The 23,368-nt window shown below is 43.3% G+C and overlaps 1 protein-coding gene across 1 annotated transcript in view; it reads left to right on the top strand.

The window, feature by feature from the left end:
• VPS53 (VPS53 subunit of GARP complex) overlaps positions 1–23,368 on the top strand; it is a 1,983,995-nt gene that overhangs the window by 1,580,265 nt on the left and 380,362 nt on the right. Inside the window, exon 17 of the mRNA XM_044054290.1 lies at positions 19,756–19,834. Coding sequence (XP_043910225.1) covers positions 19,756–19,834 — 79 coding nt within the window. The remainder of the gene's footprint in view (positions 1–19,755; positions 19,835–23,368) is intronic.

The raw sequence follows: 23,368 nt of genomic DNA, 5'->3' as shown, positions 1-23,368 counted from the left end.
CTAAAAGAAAGAGACTTGTTCCCAGCAGCTTTAACTGACCAAGAGTCCGACGACTCTGAGGTTTCTGAATATGAAGACATGCTCTTATCTGCCTATGAGGATTCAGATGCAGAGGAATCTATTCCTTCTGCTTCCCCTCCAGAGGATTTTTCTTTTGGTGAAACCCTACATACTTTGAGAGAGCATTTCCACTGGGGATGCCGGGATTATTCTCAGTCCAAAAAAAGACTCCGGGAATTTTTAGATATACCACAGCACAAGACCCTCTGCTATCCCTCCTGTTCTGGATGTTGTGGATGATGTCTTATGGAATCCAGTCTAACTCCTGATACTTTACCCCCTGCTCCAAGGAAACCAGACAGGTACTATAGAGTCCCTGTCTCTCACAAATTTCTTTTCAAAAATCCTACTGCTGACCCATAGGTCATCTCCTAAGGACCTAAAGGAATAAAAGCAACTACAGCTAAGAATCCCACCCCTTTGGACAGGGATTCCCGAGCTTTAGACAGATGGGGTAAAAAAGTATACACCTCTGCAACTCTCGCCATTAAAGCATTGAATTGTCAGTTCCACATGCTGAAATACCAGAAACGTATTAACGAACTTATTAAGCAAAAATTATCTACCTTTCCTGACTGTGCAGAAAATAAAGAATTACAGGAGCTTATGCATTCTGCAAGCCAAGTCAGCAAGCATACCCTGCAATATGGGTTTGACACCCTAGAAGCATCTTGCAGGGCAGCAGTCACAGGTTCTGTACTTAGAAGGTATGCTTGGCTTAAGGAGCAGACCTTGCCAGACCATGTCAAATCAAAATTATTGGACACTCCTTTGAACAAGGACAATCTGTTTGGCACCAAAGCAGAAGAGGTTTTAAAAAAGATGGAAGAAAAGGCTAAGTCTGTGCAGACAGTCAAAGATTTTTGCACGTGCAGCCTCCAAGAATTCAGTAGGCATTGCCCCTCGAAACATTGGTACTTTCCAGCCTTCTCAAGGCCATCTCAAACTAGACCCGGGGAGACAGACCCCTCAGATTACAGTCTCAGAGTATGCAGAGAACTAAGCAATGGAGTACCTCCACTTCTAAAACAGGGAGTGCTAAGCTACCCCCTTACAGAAAGAATTCACAATGACTTCTCAACCCCACTCCTCACATCTGCCCAATTGCTTGTGCCTGTAGGAGGAAAACTTGCCCACCATGCAAAAAACTGGACCTCCATCACCAACAATCGATGGGTCCTCAACATAGTATCCCAGGGGTACAAATTTTATTTCCACATGCTGCCAACCCCAAAAGGGTTCCCAGACTTTCCTCCAAACCAGTGGACAGAGGCACAAAACCAAGTTCAGTCCTTGCTTTCCATAAGGGCAGCCTGTTTTGCAGAACAGATAGGCCAAGGTTTTTATTTCAGACTTTTCCTGGTACCCAGAAAAGAGGGCACCTAGAGCCCAATCTTAGATCTATCCATTCTAAACAACTTCCTGGTGGTACCAAAGTTCAAAATGCTCACCCCACAGCAGCTTCCCGCTGTGCTGTCCAAAGATGCCTGGTTAGCCACCCTAGACCTAAAGGAAGCCTATCTGCACATCCCTATCAGGGACTCCTGCAGGAAATATCTACGTTTCAGGGCAGAATCTATGCATTGTCAGTTCTCTGCACTTCCCTTTGGCTTATCCACTGCTCCCAGAGTTTTCACAAAATGCCTGGCTCCAGCCATTGCCTATTGCAGACAGAGAAAGATTTAAATATACCCTTACTTGGACGATTGCCTGATTCAGGCAGACAGTCAGGAAAAGCTGTTGCAACACCTGACATTTATAAAGGACCTTCTAACCTCCCCAGGGTATACTATCAACGAAAAGAAATCAGGACTAGTCCCCAGTCAAAAAATTGTATTCCTGGGAGCAAGCTTGGACACAGCATCCCAGATGGCATTCCTCACTCCAGAAAAACAAGCCTATCTGACAAGCTGCTTTGCTCAAATAGCCACCAGAACCCAGCTATCCGCAAGGAAATCTGCAGGCTCTAGGGTTCATGGCCTCCTGCATTCTACTAATTCCATATGCCAGACTAACTACATATGAGGAAACTTCAATTCTACTTAAAAAGTCTGTGGTGCCAACATTCTCAGGACCTGGAAACGATCATACCTAAAATACCTTGTCTCAGGACAGAGTTTCTTTGGTGGGCAGCAGCATGCAACCACAATAAGGGACTTCCCTTTACACAACTCCACGCCACCCAGACGCTAACCACAGATGCATTAGACTATGCCTGGGTTGCACATCTAGACGGCAGGTGCATTCAGGGCCACTGGAGCCCAAAGCAAATTCATCTGCACATCAACCAAAAAGAGATGCTAGCTTTTCAGCACGCTCTGACAGCTTTCAGATCCCTACTCTCACTGGGGCCCCTTCTAATAAAAACCGACAACACCACAGTGATGTGGTACATCAACAAGCAGGGGGGAACCCACTCTTACCCACTCTGCAGGCTAACCATGACCCTGTGGAACTCGGCCTAAGCTATGCATATTCACCTGCAAGCTCAGTTCTGCCAGGCAAACAAAATTCTGTGGCAGGTGACATAAGCAGAAATCTCCTAGACCCACACAAGTGGCAATTAGACCACAACACCTTCAGCCTTCTAACTCAGAAATGGGGTACCCCAAAGGTGGACCTATTTGCTCCCCCCTACAATCACCAGCTCAGCAAATTCTGCACCGGGGTACCTCACAGCAAGGCCTGGAAAGTGGATGCCCTATCCTTCCAGTGGGCAAACCTCTCAATCTATGCATTTCCCCCTCTGCCTCTTCTTACAAGAGTACTACTCAAGATAAGGCAGGAAAGACCAAGGGCAATCCTGATTGCCCCAGACTGGCCACGCCAACACTGGTACCCACTACTGTGCAATCTGTCACCAGTGCCACTATGGCACCTACCCCAGATCCCAACCCTCCTCACTCAGCAGGAGGGACAGATCTTGCATCCACAATTGCAAACCCTGAACCTTGCAGCCTGGCTTATTCCTTGAATTCTCCTCCAGTGGCCAGCCTAAGCAAGCAGGTGCTGGATGTCATTCGTGAAGCCAGAAGACCCAGTACAAAGAAATCCTGTACTGATAAGTGGAAAAGGTATTGTTCCTGGATTCACTCTAAAGGAGTGGACACAGCACAGCCCTCCTTACCTCTCATCTTGGATTACCTAGCAGACCTACTCCACAGAGACCTGTCCTTCTCTTCCATTAAGATCCATGCCTCTGCCATCTCTGCTCATTACAGCACTGAGCCACCTCACTTCTCACCCTCTCATCAAACAGTTTTGAGAGGGGATAACAACTTAAGGCCACCAAGAAGAGCCCCCACCCCTGCTTGGGACCTTAATTTTGTGTTGGAAAAGCCCATGTTACCCCCCCCCCCCTTTGAGCCTTCAGCATCAGCAGAGTTAAAATTCCTCTCTTGGAAAACAGCCTTGCTTCTGGCCATCACTTCAGCTAGAAGAATGTCTGAGCTACAAGCACTTATGGCTGTGGAATCCTTCATTTTTCATGCTGACAGGGTCTCCCTCAGGACTAACCTTACTTTTATGCCAAAAGTGGTGTCAACTGTGGCTCTCAACCAATCTATCCATTTGCCCACCTTTTCCCTAATCCTCAAAATAAGGGGGAAAGGATCCTGCACTCTTTAGATGTGCACAGACAGCTCAGATTCTACCTTGATAGGACTAACCCCTTCAGGAAATCTGACCAGTTACTAGTCAGCTTTGCACCAGGGGCAGAGGGCAAAGCTATATCAAAACAAACCATCTCCAAATGGATAGCACACTGTATCCATTTCTGCTACAAACATCGTGGGAAACCACCCCCTCAGAGGGTCAGAATGCATTCCACTAGGGCAACTTCAACCTCTACAGTTTTTCTCAGAGGAGTCCCTAACAGGGACATTCTGGAAGCTGCTACTTAGAGTTCTGTTCACACCTTCACCAAGCATTACCACCTGCCTATCTTTTCCAAATCCAGGGCAGGCTATGCAACAGCAGTCCTGCAGGGCATACTAGCTAGCCCCAACTCTTCTTGACTGCCTCCACCCATTCTTCAGCTTTGGGAATCAACCCAAGTGTGATGACTGCAACAGTGAAACACGAAGAACATAGTACAGTTGTGTACACTTACCATAAATGTAGATATTCAAGTGTATTCACTGTTGCAGTCCTGGTTTCCCACCCTCCAGCCTCCTTGTCTCTCTCTCTCCCCTTCTCTGTTTCTCTTACTCACTCCTTACAGGGCTATTGGTATTTACTTTTTACTGGTGGTGTTTTTTCCACCATAACTTAGCTCCCTATTTGGAGGCTCCTGACATTTGGGGCAAGAAAAACTGATGTAATGGCGTTGGCTGCCAGTTTTTATACCCCCTGACGACCTGACATCAGTCCTGAAGCAACAGCAATAGACGCAGAAATATTAAGTCTCTGGTACTTGGGCTGACTGAGGGCTACCCCTTGCAGGATAACCCGTGTGTGATGACTGCAACATTGAATACACTCGAACATCTACATTTATGGTAAGTGGACAAAACTGTACTTTTCTTCAAACCCTGGGATTCATGGCCTTTCCTAATCTAGTGCTCCCTCTTGCCATATTGTATAGGAAGAAGCTTTAATGGTACCTCAAGTCAGTTTGGCTGCAGCATTGCCACCCTCTGAATTTAAGTGTACCTCTCCTTTCTTGTCTAAAAAAGGAATTTGAGTGGTGGATTTAACAGTTTGCTGTCAACCCAGGCCTGCCCTTTCAGCCTCCAGTCCCTTCTCAAGAACTATTCACCGATGCCTCAGACATGAGGTAGGGGATTCATTTGGTCATCTGAAAGTTCAAGGCCCCCCCCCGAATCAGAAATCAGGCCATATCAACATCAGAGAAATGAGAGTTCTGATTATGGCCCTTCAAGCTTTTCACCCCATGTTCTCTCCAGGCCCCCTGGTGATGCATACAGTCAACACAACAGTAATGTGGTATGTCAACAAGCAGGGAGGCACAAAATGTTACCTCCTCTGCAGGATGGCTCTTCAGGCCTGGGAGGTGGCTCTCAGTTATCAGTTAACTTGTCAGGCAGTATACATTCCTTCAGAGCACAATCTAATGGCAGACTCTGAGCAGGTCCAAAATACAGGTTCACAAATGGATGCTTTACAAAAATGTGTGTCTGACATTGTCCATCAGTGGGGTATTCCTCGGGTAGATCTTTTTGCCTCCCTTCTGAACAGGCAGCTTCCTTACTTCTGTTCCAGAGTGCCATGCCATCTGGTGTGGAAGACAGACGGCCTTTCTTTTCTTTGGAAGGAGATGTTTCTTTATGCTTTCTCTCCTCTTCCTCTACTTCCAGGAGTCCTACAGAAAATTCAGCTGGACTCCGCAAAAATCTTGCTAGTGACTCCCTTTTGGCCAAGACAGCACTGGTTCCACCTCTTAATGCATCTGACCAGGGACAATCAACACAAATTACCTGACTGGTTGGACCTCCTCACACAGGACAAGGGGTCTCTCTTCCATCTTCACTTGTCCACTCTTCAACTGACACTGTGGATAATAGGGTTTTGATCCCTTTCAGGCACCTTTTTTCTGAGGATGTGCTCATGGTTTTACAGAAAACAAGGAATCCCTCAACCAGAAAATCTTATATGTACAGATGGAAAAGATTTTCTGTCTGGTGCAATGCTCATAACCAGGACCTTTTTTTCTGTGGGGGTCCCTTTGGTCCTCTCCAGTTTGTGTGAGTTACTACAGTCTGGCTTGGCCTATTCTTCTGTGAAGGCCTATTAGTCAGCCATTTTGTTTGTCTGCCCTTGAATCCTCCCTTGTCTTCTCATTTTGTGGTCAGACAATTTTAAAGGTATCCTGTATCTTAGACCTAGAAGGAAACGCATTATTCCTCCTTGGGACCTTAACTTTGTTTTAGAAAAATTGACTCGGGCTCCTTTTGAGCAAACAGACTGTGCTTCTTTGCATCATGGTACCTGGGAGACTGTCTTGTTACTGGCATTTACTTCAACTAAGGGTTTCTGAGTTTCAGGCCTTTATGGCCATTCCTCTTCCTTTTTTTTTCACAGGGACAGGGTGTCCCTTCGTACTAATCTTTCTTTTGTGCCCAAGGTAGTAGATAAGTTGTCCTTGAATCAGTCAGTGCAACTCCCTTCCTTTTTCCCTTCTCATCCTGCTAGTGAGAGGGTCTTGCATACCTTGGACTTGCACAGACAGCTCAGGTACTACTTGGTTAAAACTAAGACCATTCATAAGTCTGACCAGCTTTTTGTTTCTTTTTATCCCAGGACATTGGGTTTGGCTGTTTCTAAACAAGCCATCTCCTCATGGATGTCAAAGGCCATTTCTTTTTGTTATTCTTTTCATGGCAAATCTTTGTTTACATCTGTTAGAGCTCATTCCACTAGGGCTGTTGCCTCTTCTGGTGCTTTGTTCAAGGGGTTGGACACACATCCCATCCTTGAAGCTGCTACTTGGCCTTCAGTGCATACCTCTACTAAGCATTGTAAGTTGGATTTGGTTTCTAGGCCCAGAGCAAGTTTGCTAGATCCATTTTTATGGCTTTGTTGATGGCTCTTCTAAGTTGTCAACCTTCCATTATGTTTCTTGAGCTTTTTTTAGTAAAGAATACTGCAGCTGTGATATAGAAGGACATAGTACAGTTGTGGTAAACTTACAATAAAAGTAGATGTTCTTGTAATATTCGCTCTCTCCATCCAGTCCCTTCTGCTTTGTTCTGGTTTTTGTTTTGGATTCCGTCTGGCTGAAGGTCTCCCCTTTTTCTTCTGCATTTTCTTTTTCTTGATGTGCATGGACTCCTTTGTCTTATGGAGACTGTTCTCTATTGGGGCAATTCAGTTCTGGGTAATTGTATCTGTGCATTACTTTTATGCCCTATGTCCTGTGTGGGGAGCATGTGTGTGATGTACAGTACATACAAGATCATAAGGCTTTGGTATATTGGCCGAACGTCAAGCTGCCCTGGATGGGAGAACCCTATAGTAAAGAATACTGCAACAGTGAGTAGAAGGACATCTACTGTTATGGTAAGATTTTACACAACTGTACTTTCCTTCCCATAGGTGGAAAAAATTGATTGTGTCAGTAACTTGCAAAAAATCTAATAGCTCTAATTCACCTACACTTAAGCTTTACTGAGTAAAGATGTGCCGTTTGCTGTTTGTGTAATGCTGTAGGTGAAGTATTTAACTTCTTGTTTAACAAATTGCTTGAGAGAATAGGAAAATCTAAAAGCATTCTGTATGCAGACTTCAGCCAAAAACACTGCTACGTGTTATGTAATGAATTATCTTAGGAGCAACCTCCTAGCTTTGTTGAGGTTTTTAGAGCTTTAACCATATAATTTAAAGGTATTGGATGTTGTCAAAGAAATGTACTCTGTCTTAATTTGTGCAAGGCATGCCATTCTAATTTTGCTTTCTCCGTGAGGAATTATTAGTTATTCTGTTGTTACTTTGGCTTCTGTAGCAGTGGCGTCTTTTAGCTTTCCATAAAGGAACAGTTCTTCAGTTAAGACCCTCTTTTTCTTCTGCATACTCAGAATATATTGCACTAAACTATTACTCATCTTCAGATATATTCCCAGAGCATATTATGTTAGAAAGGCATAAAGATACTTTGTATATATGCATTATTTTGAAGTATAATGGTTAAATTCAGAGAGCATCTAACATCTACCAAGGTGTAGGCTTGTATGTCACCATCCTATGTGTTTCTGCAGGTGATTATTTCATGATAATTTTTTACTGCTCATACTTTCTCCATTTTAAGTGCACTAGAGTTTCTTTTAGGTGTAGGTGTACCAATGACTTGGCAGCATTGCAGAGAGCCTTCTTCCACAAGTTTTCAGAACTGTTTGCTTTCTTGCCTCTACATGCAAGTCTACTGTGATTGAAGTCACCTCTCCAAATTGACTATCTGTTGGTGAATGAATTTAACTAAGTAAGAAAATTGTTGCCTCTGCAAGTCTTTTTACAGTCTTAGCGTCTCTAGCCTCAGACATTGCAGCAGGAGGATGCAGGAAACAATTGCCCTTCTGCTGTGTTTAATGACAGCATCCTGTTTTGGAGGTGAGCAGGCATGCACTGGTTGACTACAAGATAGAAAATGTTTTTCTGCAGTTCTTTTAAATTGTCATGTAACTATAATGCAAGTCCATTAAATAGATAGGTTGTGGAAGCTGGTTGAGACTACCCTGTGCAGTTCTTTGTGATGACACTAATGCAGTTGATCGAATGTTGTCTTTTTCGTCTGGTCTCAACATGTGAACTTTTGGATCCGACAATGGCTATCTCAGAATCTTCAGTCCAAGAGCTCCTCCTCTTCTACCCACAATATCCTGTTTTAATGCCCCCTCTCCTTAGATCCCATTTGCTGTCATTCTTGGAGGATCATGGTCTACCTAGCTTCACTAACTGTATTCTTTTCAGATAGCTGTCAAGCGATTTGCTGTGTATCTCCTCTACCTTTGTTTGTTGCTGTGCATTTAGGTTAGGTACATGTTATAGGTCAGGTGCTGTATTTGACTCTTTTTTTTTTTTTATGTATTTTCCTAACTACTAAGGCATTCCTGTTCTTTTGGTGCAGAAACAGATTGCCAAGCCTGTGCTGCTTTTGGTGCTTGCACCATCAGTGAGAGATGGACCAGGCTTATTATGAAAGGGATGCTCCAACCTTCATTGACATCCTGTTCCTCCCCTAGCAAGTGATACAAGAAGAGGGAGAAAGAATGAACCAGAAATGAGGGCTTTAAGTCCCGAAGTAAGGAGCAAAGAGATTGCAAATGATTCTCTTTGTCCATCGAGGAGTAGGCGGAACCAAATGTTCACTGACCTTCGGTGCTGCCAGCTCTAAAACCATTGAGTCTGACGCTTCCTGTTCGGCCACATTCTCCAGTCTTTCTGGTGTTGGAGGTTTCAAATTCACCTGCACTTAGCATCTCCGGTCCCTTCTTAGCAAAGGAACCTTCAGCCTCAGTGGGCAGATTGCAGTCCCCTTTTTACCCAATAATGCCAGTAGAATATTCTCCCTGGCCATTGCTTTTCCTTTTCCAGATCCAAGCTTCTCCTGTTCAGATCCACTCTTTAGATCCGATTCTGGTGAAGAAGCCATCTAAGCCACCATTGGTGGCATCTTCTGAGCCTTCAGATCTGGAGCAGGTGATGTGGTCCTTCTTGCAGGCCCAGATACAATTATCACCCAAGCTTCCTCTGCCCCTTTGCCTGAGGTTTCGGCTGCAACTGCTTTTCTTCCTCCCTGGTTCCTTTGGCTCCAGGATTTATGGGTCTGACCATGCTGCCCTCCCCTATGTCAACTCTGATGGCTTGGCCTTTATGTGCCAACTCCTTCTTTGTTGTGTTCGACTCCAGCATGGTCAGAGTTGGGAGTGCCTTGAAGTCAAGTGCTTTGGGTCACTGTTTTGGGTTTTAGGTTGACTTTCTGTGTTTCAGAATTGTCCCTGTCCTTGGTAGCTTTGGCACTTGACAGCTGTGCTGCAGTCTTGGCACTGAATCCTTAGATCTGAGGAGTACTGAGTCTGGTCATCCAGCCTTTGGTTTGGACGTTGTAAAGAAGAACCACTCCTGCTAGTAGAGGGAAGCTTCGGCGGCAGCATCAGATCCCTTCCTTTTCCAAGCATCTGGGCCTGTGGATCTGCACTAGTTTGCTCTGGGGCAGCCCATACCTTTGGTTCTCCAGATTTCCCCTGCATTCAAGACCCTCTGGTTTTTTTGGGTCTCCTCCTGATTCTTCTATCAGGGAGGTGCATGGGAAGAGCAAGTGCAAGAGAAAGTACTTGGATTTCCATGATGAATCCCTTACTGAGGATACTGATCTCATTGAAGGGGAAAGCTACCTAAATTCCCCCACGTGGATTCCTTCTTTGGTGATTTGATACAATTGTTGAAGCAGTGTAGGGGATGGACCACATAAGCCCCTTCCTCAGAGAAATTGGTGTTTCTGGAGACCTTCAATGCGTGACCATCTACATCCTGGGTGGTCCCCCTCAGGATGCCCCCATAGACCTGTGGTGTTATAGATGGCTTGGAGAGAACCTGACATGGAGGAACCAATCTCAAGGAAACTAGATGGGATTTTGGTCCCCCCAAGGACAGACCCTACTGAAGTAAAGGTCTGGTGGTTGACACAATTGTGGTTGTGGAAGCCACTAGGAAGGACATCTTCAAGGAGATTTCATTGATCCATCCACACCACAGTGAGTCCCACTTGGGAAAACATGCATGCGAGCAGCTACATTGCCCATTTTACAAGACTTCAGTTTAAACTAGTAGCTGATGGGTCAAAGACTGTGAACATTCAACAGCCTGTGGAGGTGCAGAAGACCCTAGAGGCTGTGTGGTTCGACCTTGCATCCTATTCCATATGTCTCCATGAGGCTGTTGTCCAACATGGCCCGATGGGATGTTCCATGTAGCAGGCACTGGCATCACCATGCACCATCATGCCTGGATGTGCTTATGTAATTTTGTGGATTTCTTTAAGGTGTCCTTTATCAGTGCTCTTTTTGATGTTTTCTCCCTGCTTGGCCTAAAGGTCAAGGAGATGGTAGTTAGAAATGAACAGCATGGAAAGACTCTGCCCTGGAATGCATTTTACGATCCCTCAGAGGTCCTTTTGTAGAAATCGAAAGGGGGCAAGTGCCTCTTTATTTGTAAAGTACAGCAGCCTTTCCAGGACGCTCCTGGTATGTCCCCCCCAGCAGAGAGGGTAACAATGTATGTCCGTGCATCAGAGGTGGTCTTCAAAACCAGGACTTCCATGAGGCTTTTTCCAGGAGGGCTACTATGCTACCTGACTGTTGTGCTCTGAAGGCAGCCAGGGGTCACATGTCTGTCCATCCAATAGCTTGGGAGGCCATCACCTCAGATGTATAGGTGTTGAGGGTCATATCCAGAAGTCATACAATTCTCTGTTTCTTTGCATCAAAAGACTCCCAGGAATTGTTTCCAGATAGGCCACCCCATCAATGAAGGGATGAAGCAGTCAAAATTCAGAAGCTGCTAGCCAACCAAGTCATACAGGACATCCCAGCAGGCCAGCAAGGATCTGGGGTCCATTCCAGATTCTTTTTGATACCTAAGAAAATCAAGGATCTGAGACAAATTTTGGATTTCAGCAAGCCTAACCATTTTGTCAAACAGATCAGATTCCCAGATGGTCATTGTGAGGTCCATTCTACCTTTCCTGAGAAAGGATGACTGGGCGTGCTTAGAATATCTTTAAGGATGCCTACCATCACATAAAAATGTGAGGCACTCAAAAGAATTTCTGCACATTTGGCTGGAACCAAACATTACAAGTTTTGGGTTCTGTCCTTTGTTCTCGCCACTGCTCCCTGGGTGTTCACCAAATGCATGGTGGTGGTGGCAGCCAAGCTCAGGCTGCATTGATTTAAGGTTTTCCTATACCTGGATGATTGGCTCCTCATCTCTTCCATGAAAGCATCCCTAATCAAGGCATGAGACTCCTTACTTCAGCTGTGTCTGTCCTTAGGCATAACACTGAGTTATGAAAATCCAGCCTGGAACCAGTGAAAGTGTTGGAATTTATTGGTTACCATTTGTATACAGTCACTCAGCTAAGCTGCCACTATCAATACTAACTTCCTTTCACTTGTAGGCTTCTCACGCTTTTCAGACTTGCACACCTTCTACAGCTTCAGTATTCCTCCTCATTGGGCATATGTCATCATCTGTTTGTCTCATTCCTATAGCAAGGTTCCACATTAGAGTTTTACAAGGGACTAGTTCATTGGTCATGTGTAACACATCCTTTGGAGTTCCCAGTGGCTTTGATAAATGTCTGTCACCACCACTTTCATTGGTGGTGATTGGAATCAGCATTGGTCACATCAGGGTGATCTTATGATGTCCTTCCATTTCAATGTTGTAGTATTCTTAACATGAGGGAATAGGGATCCCCTGTCAAGGGTGGCCCAACATCCAGCCAGTATATCAAATCCTTCAGGTTGTTAATGATACACCATACAACACACATATGCTCCCTGTGCAAGGGGCAGGGCATAAAGGTGACGTCCGGACGTATCATCCTCAGAATTTCTTTGCTGCCAATCCGAACGCCATCTTTAATCATCACTCTGATCGTTCAAGTCATTGCTGGTTTACCTAGCCATTCAGAAAAGTGCCCCATTGGGGTTTTTTGCTTATCCTTTTTTGCTTTTTGCATTTGTGTTGTTGTGGGTTTTCATGTCATCCAGAAAAGGTAAATAACAGTGTGGGAGACGGATTCCCCATAAAGACAGTCACAAATAGTGTTTGTTTTGTTTATGTGCTTCTCACGACCAAATGTCCTGTACTATTTGTTAGGCTTTTGTTCCAAAGACCTTATGTAGTCATCTTTCATCCCTCGCTATCTGTCTTGAAAACCAGCATCTAAAGCTTATAGTGAAAGCTGCTATGGAAGGTACTTCCCGGCCTGAGGTCAGCCGTCTTTGAAGAAGAAGGCCAAAAAAGTCAGGTCAGATTCTTCAGCTGTACCTCCTCCACTGAACTCCTTTCTCAAGGCTGGTGAGAGCCCAGATGATTGTGCAATTCCTGGGTTGGATTCCTGTGCCACGAACAGTCCTCCGAGGCCTTGCAAACTTCCCTTTCAGACGTTCAGGGGAAACGGCAGCTGATTATCACTGAAGGGTCAAGGACTTGGGGGGGGCGGTTCCTCAGATACTGGTGAGGGAGGAAGTCCCAACTACGATTATTGAATGTAGGCCAACGTCAGAGACTTCTACGTTTCATATGGTGAACATCCCTTTAAAAACAAAAAAGAAAAGACAAAACATATTTCTTCTGCTCTTAAAGACCCTCAAAGTGAATGGCAGAATTTTACACAAGGTTTGTTGAACGCTCTTATGGCCTTGAAACCTCCTCAGGGGGTCTCTGTCATGGCTCCTCCTTGGTTATCTTCTCCTCTTAAGAGACCTAGGGATCAGGATTCCTCCTAGGACGAAAAGGATTCTGATGAGGAATCCCTGGGCTATACTACATAGATTCCTTCCCCTTTGGATTATGGCTCTGAGGAAGAGGAGTCTGCTAGTCATGAATTTCCTTTTAAGGAGATTTCCTTTGGGGGGATAGGATTGCCAGGATGATGGGATTCTTTAAATGGGATTGATACCAAGTATCTGAAGTGCAAAGGAGATATTATGAGCTCCTTCAGTTGGATTCTCTTAGACACTCTGCTGTTCTTGCTGTTTTGGCTGCTTTATTGGGGATGCCTTTTGTTCTGTGTGTCAGGACCCTGACCCTCAGCTCTCTGCTCCTAAAAAAAACAGATCTGTTTTATAAAGTGCCTGATGACTGCAAATTACTTTATAAGTGTCCATATGCTGGCCATTTGGTGGTCTCTGTGGCATCCAACAAGCCTTCTAAATTACTGCCTTCTGCCAAGCACCTTCCTTCTGATAAGGAAGCCACCCTAGCTTCTTCCTTCTGATAAGGAAGCCACCCTAGCCTTTTGGGCTGTTAACGATCAGACTCATATGACCAAGTATGTTTTGGCTCTCCTTTCTCAGGCTTGCCAGATTATTTTTGATCTTCCTGATTCTGAGGGAAAGACTGCTTTGTCTCTGTTAGGGGCTTCTTCCCAGGTAGCTGGCCATTCCATTAAATGTAGTTATGATGCAGCAGATGTTTCTTCTAGGGCTGCTGCTTCTGGCTCTATGTTGACATATTCCTGGCTACGGCTTCAACCCCTACCTGATGATATTAAGGCTAAGTTGATAAATGTTCCTTTGTCAGCAAATGTTTGTTTAGTGCTGATGCAGCTGATTTTTTCAAGTCTCTACAGGAAAAAGGCAAGGAGTTACAGGACTCGAAACATTTTTTGATTCTCCTGTGACAAAGTTCCAGAGAAACTATCCTGATAAACGGACTTTTGTTAGACGGCAGTCTCGTCGTACTCCTAAAAGTAAGAAGGGTGGTAGGAGGGTTTCCCAATAAGTCTTCACTGACCCATCCTCCTCAGAAGCCTTCCTTTCCTGATAAACCAGGTGCTGTCTGACTACCTGATTTTCCCCAGCCACATTCCTCTGCACAATGGTCGCTCCTGTACTGAGCCAACAGGTATTGCCAACATACTGGCCGACAGATTCAATGCCAACTTTAACACTCTCTCCCCCACTAAAGGATCAGTCACAATACCAAAAGAATGCCAGGCCACCAGCACTACTGCAGCACAGGTTAAAGCTGCATTGTCCAAGGCCCAGAATACAGCTTCCATGGGACCCGATAATATCCCTGGCTGTGTTCTACATGAACTACAAAGCAAACTGGCACCACATCTGTGTGCCCTGTTCATTCACAGCCTCACCTCAGGCTTTGTCCCTACCGAATAGCACACTGCTACATTCATCCCTCTCCATAAAGGGGAAGTGACTACAGACCCTGGGAATTATCAGCCCATTAACCTGATGAGTCTGATGTGTAAAGCTGTGAAGCACATCATCATGGACCTAATTAACAAAGATGTAAGAAATCTCCAAACTCTAGAGTCCACACAGTTTGGCTTTGTGAAAGGGAGATCATGCCTGCTCAACCTGGTTAACTTCTTGAGTCCGTCACCAGGGCTGTGGATGAAAGTAAGGCAGTGCATATAGCCTACCTTGATCTGGCTAAGGCTTTTGATACCAGTCCTCACTCAGGAATTATTGATAAACTCGCCAAACTAGGCATCAACCCCTGTATCACTAGGTGGGTTGCAAATTGGCTCACAGATGGAACACACAGTGTGAAAGTAGCGGACTCCAAGTCAGACTGCCGACCAGTCACGATTAGAGTCCCACAGGGATCGGTCCTGTCCTGTTCAGCATCTACTTCTTAGAAGTCCAATCCAAAACAAAGGGACTCTGGCTGACCAAGTTCGCAGATGGCTGCAAGCTGGGAGCCATTATTAACTCCCCAAGTGATGCAGACATCCTACAGAAAGGCCTCACTGAGACCAATGACTAGTGTCAAAACCATGGCCTTAAGCTTAATGTCAAAAAATGTGCCATCCCCTTTGGTAGAAACTCAGTTCCCACTAATTATCACATCGATGGGAGCCCACTGAATACAGAAGGTATTATAAGAGATCTGGGGATGCAGGTTGACAGCAACCTCTCCTTCGACCATCACAGTGCCACTATGGTCAGAAAGTCCTTCTATGTGGCACATCTTATTACTAAGGGTTTTGCATCCAGGAAAAAAGAGGTCATCGTCTTTCTGTACTTTTCCCTCATTGGTCCAATCATTGAGTATAATGCCCCATTTGGCATGTACCTCACTAGACACCTGCAACAACTGGAGAGGCCACAGAAGTACCTCACAAAGAGGATCCTAGGCATTAAACACATGTCCTATTCTGACAGACTCCAGCTATTCTCTGTCTCATATAGCCTACTTAGAGGTGATCTCTACTTCACTTACAAAGCCATGTCTGACCCAGCTCTGTTAGAAATGTTACATCTAAAGAAATCCCAATGCCTCCGCACCACATACTCCAGAGACCTCAACCTTATTACCACAATCAACAGAACATGCTGGAGGGGACAGGTTCCTCACCCAGAGACTGCCCATGCTCTGGAATAGACTTCCCATACATGTCAAGCAAAGCACCTCGCTGTCCCTCCTCAAGAGAAATCTTGATGAGTGGATGGGTAATAGAAATTTCACCACGGTGATCACTCCAGTGGCTCTACTTGATAGAGGCACTGTGAACTAACTTCGGGTGGCACGATGCCAGGGGACTTCTATGGGCTAGGCTTGTAAAGGCTCCAGGGCCATTAGCCTAGTACACACCTATGAACCTATGTTTGAAGTTGTAATTTCAGTGCCAACTGTCCTTGATATCAGGGCTTAATTTTCAACCCCTACTTCCCCTCCCGGGAGCTGCTCACAGACACCTCAGATGGGGTGGGGGGTGGAGGCGTCCTTCAGAAACCTAAAGATGCAAGGCCTTTGAGCTCCTCAGCAACAGAAGGAGCACATCAGTATCAAGGAGATGAGAGCTCTTCTGTTGGCCCTAACTGCTTTCCATCCTCTCTTTTCTCCAGGGTCCTTAAAGATCTTTACAGACAACACCACAGTGATGTGGTACTTTAGTAAACAAGGGGGGATAGGTCCTATCTTCTTTGCAGATTGGCACTCCAGGTTTGGGAACTAGCAAATCAGTACCAAGTCGCACTTCAGGTGGTGTACATTCCTTTAAGTCAGAATTTTGTGGCAGACTCCCTGAGGAGGTCCATAACACAATCTCATGAGTGGATGCTTCACAGAGATGCGTTTCTGGACATTATCCACCAGTGGGGTATTCCTCGAGTAGATCTCTTTGCCTCCCCTCTGAACAACTTCCTCAATTTTGTGCCAGGACTCCGTGTCCTCTGGCCTGGGAGGTGGACTCCCTATCTTTTTCATGGAAGGGATGTTTCTTTACGGCTTCCATCCCCTTCCTCTCATTGCAAAAGTCCCTTGCAAGATAAAACAGAATGCTCCCAAAATCTTGCTGGTGACTTCCTTTCGGCCCAGACAGCATTGGTTCCCTCTTCTGCATTTTGCCAAGGGCAGTCATCATAAATTATCTCACAGGGTGGACCTTCTCACACAAGACAAGGGATCTCTCATCCATCCCCTCCTGTCCACTCTTCAACACTGTGGGTGACAGGATTTTGATTCCCTATACACATCTTTTTTCTTGAGGGCGTGCTTTGGGTTCTGCAGGAGGCCAGGAAACCCACAACTAAGAAATCCTACTTGTCCAAATGGAAGAGGTTTTCTGTTTGGTGTCTTTCTTGTAATCTGGACCCACTTACTATAGATGTTCCATTGGTTCTCTCATATTTGTGTGAATTGCTCAATACTGGGTTGGCATATTCTTCTACTAAAGCCCACTTCTCAGCTATTTCTGCTTGTCTGCCTTTAGCTCCTCCTTTGACCTGTAGGCTCAAGGTCAAACAGTTTCTTAAAGGCATCCTTCATATTAGACCTCCCAGGATGCCTGTTCCTTCTTCCTGGGATCTTAATTTTGTTTTGGAGAAATTGACTCGGGCTCCTTTTGAACCTGCAGCTTCAGCTTCCTTGCAGCATTGTTCTTGGAAGACTGTTCTTTTGTTAGCCCTTAGTTCTGCCAGATGGGTGTTTGAGCTGCAAGCTCTTATGGCTGTTCCTCCTTTTTTTTAGTTTTTCTTGAGGACAGTGTCTCTCTCTTTGTACCAGTCCTTCTTTTATTCCTAAAGTGGTGAATAAGTTCTCTCTTAATCAGTCTTTTAATTTGCTCGCTTTTTTTCCCTTCTCCACAATCTGCTAGTGAGAAGGTGTTGCAGACTTTGAATGTGCATAGGTAACTCAGATTTTATTTGGACAAAACTAAAGCATTTCGAAAATCTGATCATCTTTTTGTTTCTTTTCATCCTAGGTCATTAGTTTTGGCAGTTTCCAAGCAGACTATTTCCTCTTGGATTTCTAAGACCATTTATTTTTGTTATTCTTATGGTAAGAGCCATCCTACTGTTATGGTATGATTTTACGCAACTGTACTTTTTTATCCATCCTCAGACCATGGTAATGAAGAACTGAAGACCACAGATGAAGAATCCACGTTGAAGGTGTTTGCCGAAGCACTAGAGGTGCAATAAACAGGTGTTTTACGTGGATTCTTCGTCTGTGGTCTTCAGTTTTATTTTATTTTTTATTTTTGGTTTGTATTAGTGCATTGTAATGAAGAAGCCTTTCCTTCTAGGTCAGGAGGTGCATTTCAAAGGGAAGACTGTCTTCACAATCATTGTCCTGGAGAAGAGGGCAGTCCTCCTATCATTGCAGGCCTTTTAGGACCTTCTCCCCAGGGGTATGATTACCATCCAAATGGACAAGGCATCAGTGGTTCGGTATCTGAACAAGAAAGGATGAACTCATTCCTATCCCCCGTACTGAGAAGCCATGAAGGTCCTCTTCTAAAGGCTTGACCCCTTTCCAGCATGTTTGGAATGCAATTCTGGACTTCTTAGTTGATCTTTGTCATTCTGGTTTGAGTTACTCCACCTTAAAGGTACAACTTCCCACCATTCCTAACTTTCATGTCAGCGGAGGTAATAGTCCTTTGGTGACTCTTATGCTCATTAAGGCCTTCTTTGAGAAGCACTTTTTCTGTTGTCACCTGTTTAGGATCCAGTACATCCCCAAGATCTTCCTCTGATATTGCTTGCTGCACCTTCCTCTTAACCTTCAGTCATGGTATCCTTAAAGTTGTTGTCATGGAAAACTCTCTTTTTGATGGCTGTTACTTCAACCGGAAGAGTATCTGAGCTCCAAGTCTTATCCTACATACCTTCTTCCTTCATTTTTCTTAAGGATAGAGTTACTGTTGAGGACAAACACTTCCATTCTACCCAGAGTCGCTTCTGAGTCTACTTTGAACCAGTCCAGTCACTTGCCAGTGTTCTTTCCAAATTTCAGTAACAAGGGAGGCTGTTTGCTTCATTGTTTGGCTGTGCATAGACACCTCAGATTCTATTTGAATAAAACCAAAAGTCTTAGGTAATATGACCAACATTTTGTAACATTTTCAAAATCTTTGCTTGGCAAGCCTGTTTCCAAACTGCCCACATCCAAATGGCTGTCCAGTTGTACCTCTTTTGTGTACTCATTGAAAGGAGTGTCTTAATCTATGAAGCCTAAAGGTCATTCCACTAGACCAGTGGTTACTTCCCCTACCTTTTTATCACAGGCTTCTGTTGGTGAAAGTTGTCCTGCGGTTACCTGGTCTAAAACTCGTACCTTTTTGTCCCAGTGTAGCTGCATGCTCAGTCTAGGTCAAGGGCTTCATTTGGTTCCACTGTTTTGTGAAATGTTCTCTCCTAGGACCTTCTTGGGGATTTTCTAGATAAGGGAGTCTGTCCTACAGGTTGAGACCAGGTGGAAAAGACAACATTGGATACGAAAGTTATGTACCTCCTATGACAGTAGATCTGTGTTGTCGTCTTCTGGCTGGCTCATCTATCCCTCCCTCCTTGCCCCATCCAAATTGTCACTGTTTAGGGACAATGTTTAGCTCCTGATTGGTCTTGCCACCTGGCCTCTAAGCTGGCATTTAGGGGCTGTTAATCTGTTGCTCTCTCCCTTTCCCTGTCTGTTTTATTAGCATATTGTTTAGATTAGGTGTTGTTTCAGTGGGTTGTCATGGGCAAACTCAATCTGAGGAGAGAGCAATAGAGCAGGGTATTGTGGGTAGAGGAGGTAAAGTTGTTGGACTGAAAATTCTGAAATGGCCTGTGTCTGATCCAAATCAGATCCAATAGCCCACAGACTGAGCCGGATGGAAGACGACAACGTGATTCTATCATTATGGTAAGTATATATATATATATATATATATATATATATATATATATATATATATATATATATATATATATATATATATATATATATTAATCTGTGGATAATTTAATGCTTTATCAGCACCAAAAGTATTAATTTGAGAACCAATAAAATTAATCTTTGTTCAAATGTAACAATTGTGCTGCCAGCTAGTGACTCTTATCCATAATAAATCTGGAAGGCTACACCTTAGAAAAGTGTGATTTTGTAACCAGCTCTTGGATCATTGTGTGGTGGTGCTTGTGTAAGAGAAGGAGGGTAGTTGCGGCATAAAATTGTATATTCATTGCTGTTTGCTGTCCTTTGCTTATTTTACAGGGTGATCTCTAACAGTATACAGCTTCTAGTGCAGGACCTGGATGCAGCATGTGACCCTGCATTGACTGCCATGAGTAAGGTGAGTGAACCTACAGATGAGCACTTTGCTACTGAGCTGCATGCTCAGAACTTTCATGCCACATGCTGTCATTGTTTTCATTTCCCTTATTGCCTAAGTCCAGCAACTATACATTATGGATTCTTTTATAGTTTGAATTAAGTTTCCATCTGTTGGTTATGGCAGTAATATCTCACTTAGTTTGTTTTTATGACAAAGTAAGCAAAAGGAAACAACCACCCCTCCTAAAAGGGACTTTGTTTGACCCTGGGACCCTCCTGGACTCTAACTGAAGGACCAACTTGAATAAAGTAAAATAGGCAGAGCACTGTGGAGGCCACTATCCTTTTCTCCATTTCCTTCTACCTTCCTCAGGTTTTGCTTAAAGAACTAGACTATACATGTATTTTTTTAAATTGTTCAGGTGTTTACCTCCCATCTGTCTGGTCATGCAGAACTGCCCTGGTCTCTTCTAGGTGGCCATTAACTGAGGTAATCTGTCATAGTTATTGTACCTTTAAGTTTCATACTTTTGGCTGCATTTTTGTGATCCGAAATTAGTGACTGTTCCCCTAATCAATTGCTGTTCATTCTGACTAAACATCATTCACTGCAATACATGGCTAAGATTCAGGCATTATTTCGAGAGTACAGTTTAGTCAGTCTACACCTTTTTTTCATAAAAGTATTGAGGCATCAATGAATGTCTTATAATATTAATATGAAATTTCTGTTTCTGAAATATTGTGTCTGCTCATCTTTTATATGTATGTTGTGCCCATTTTCACCCAGCTGTCAACTTGTATCCACTGAACATTACTGGTTCTTTACTCCTTGTCCTTTTTTACTAGTGTCAGACACCTTTACACATCTTGTAGATCTGTACTTCACTTCTTTACAGCAGAACATTCTGGGATATCATCACTCTCACAACAAAGTAATATCTCTTGGTGTTTCTATTAAATCTTCCCATCTCAAATTGTCACCATTGTTTCAACTTGCCTGCTGTCCATCCTTTTCATTGCTACACTATCATCATTCTCCTGCTCCCTGATAATGTGGTATATCTGTATTGCATCTCCTCTTTCCCTTCTATCCTTCTCTGTTTCCATTCTTGGTACTCTGAACCTTTTCTTTGTTTCATACCACCCTTTCCTTTTGCCTTTGTTGTACATTCTTTACCAGATTGTTGTCCATCTTCTGATATGGCTTTCAGAACTAAACAATAAACGCAGACATTCGTCAGGACCCTTACCAGTGTCTTCTGTAATGGATGTATTACATTTCTATTTTTGGATTGGATCTGTGAGGTATAGAGTGGTACAGTGATCTCCTTGGAGTGACAAGAGACACCCTTTAGATGAAATTGGCTGCAGAATATGCATTCCTAACTTTAGTAGATGACACACTAGTTTAAATTAAGAGAGTAGTAGCATGTGACATTTAGATGATCCACTTCCATATAAAGAATATTTATGAGCAAACAGGTTGTGTTCTTAATATATTTGAACAAGATGTCAACTGCATCATTGGTAGGCTTCAGTAGAGAGATTACTCTGAATTTTTTAGATTTATCATTATAAAACAAAATGTATATAGCCTTGTTGAGGTAACCCTGAGAAGGGCAATGAGGGAAAATGATTTGAGAGTAATATTTGCCCTTGAGGCGCCTCTGGTATGTTATACCAGTGACCTATTTTGTTCAGCAAATACAGAATATGGTTAAACATCTTAAGAAACATTGGAGATTACTCTTACCTGATGATAAACCTAACAAAACATTGCCTTGTATGTTAAAAGTGTCATATAGGAGATCTGCAAGATAAATTGGTGCAGGCACTTTCAATCCAGCAGAATATACAGAAGGTTGCAGTGCCAGTTTTATTATTTGTTCTGTGTTCATAACTGTGCTTTAAGCCTTATACTTCAGATCAGTAGTGAAGATGTTCACAACTGTGTTAATCATTGTTGTCAAGCAGCAAAGGTAATTTACTGTCTGCTTTGCTTTTGTCCAGAATTTGTTTTGGCCAAGCAATTGTGAAAGTTAAGATTATTGGTTTTGGAATATTTGAAAGATATCCAGAACAGGGTTCTAATAAGTCCTGTTGCCAAACATGTTGAGAAGGTGCATGTTAGTGATGAGAGGTGTGAAGTTGTGTGTGGTATACAAGGAAAGAATGGGACAGCTGTATCAAGGTAAGTGATTGTCTTAACTCCAAGCGGAAGGCAGATTTGTTTTAGTATATGGAACAGTCCTCACTGGAAGACCTTATAATGAACTCAGGATGTGTTATTTATTAGACAGTTATTTTTATTGTATTTTTTTTTGCTAGTGGTGAAATTATTACACAGTACAATATTTGTATTGTTTGACAGTACAGAGGATTAAAGCTGTGAGTTTTTATTGAACTGCTTCCTGTGGTCCAGAGTTTTATTCCCTCAGCCTATGTTTGCCTGCTGAGTGACTTTTTTAAACAAAAAACATCTTTATTGAAGTATATTACCACTTATGACATAGGCAGTCATACATTTATATAAATGAAAACAAACTATATCCATATTGGTATATTTTCAGTTGCAAACACTGTACATCACATATCATCTTCTATACATTAATCGTCCATCGAACATTACATAGCTCATTCAGTTCCTACCCTCCATTAAAACTCATTCCTCATCCAAAATATTATTCTGCATGTATTGCTTCCTTGATTCTCATTTTTTTGTGTAATTTGTTCCTACACTTTTCTAAAAGATCTCTCTTCCAGTTCTTTTATCACTGTTATTACATTCACTACTTCTAGTACGGTTGGTTTAGACTTCAATTTCCATTTTTTAGTAATTGCTTTTTTGGCAGCCCCCAGAATTAAACTTTGCAAGGCCTACTATGTCTAAGCAATTCCAATTTTGTATCACAGCTGAAAAAAAATTCTTTAGTTACACAAATTTGCTCACCCAGTATTTCTGACAGAGTGGTCTGCAGAGAAGTTTCAAAGTCTGCCAACTCATTACACTCCAAAAATATGTTCTCAATTACCTCTTTCTTCCCTATTAAACCTCCAGCATTTGCAATCTACCTGAGTAAAAATTCTTTGGAGTCTGCTTGGGGCATAAAAATAGCTATGCAAACATTTCCAAGCAAAGTTCTTGTAATTCATGAATATAATATTCTGTATGTTTATTATCATTCTCCTTAAGGATCTGCATCCAGAATCCCAGTCTGTACTTATTACTTGAGCACCCCTCTTCCATTTCATAATCATCCCTTTCCACTTTGAGTTATAGCTTTCTGCTTGTGCTATGTATAGGAACCTTAACTGTGTAGGTCTGAAATACCCCTTCAAATCAGGTAATTCCAAACCTCCTTGTTCTTTTGGAAAGATCAATTATCCCACTTGACTCTTGTCCTGTTCCTCTCCCAGCTAAAGTCCTTCAACTCTTTATTAATTGCTATCCATAACTTCTCTGGTTGATAAAAATATGCCTGACCTGTGTATAAAACTAAATTGACTAAAACATTTTCAGTGCTTGTGTCTTGCTAGCCATGCCCATAAA

The sequence above is a fragment of the Protopterus annectens genome, chromosome 13.part0 (genome assembly GCF_019279795.1).
Source record: "Protopterus annectens isolate FY-2018-M chromosome 13.part0, PAN1.0, whole genome shotgun sequence".
Lineage (NCBI taxonomy): Eukaryota > Metazoa > Chordata > Ceratodontiformes > Protopteridae > Protopterus > Protopterus annectens.
The sequence above is the reverse complement of the archived record's forward strand: the minus strand, read 5'-3'. Positions and strand labels throughout refer to the sequence as shown.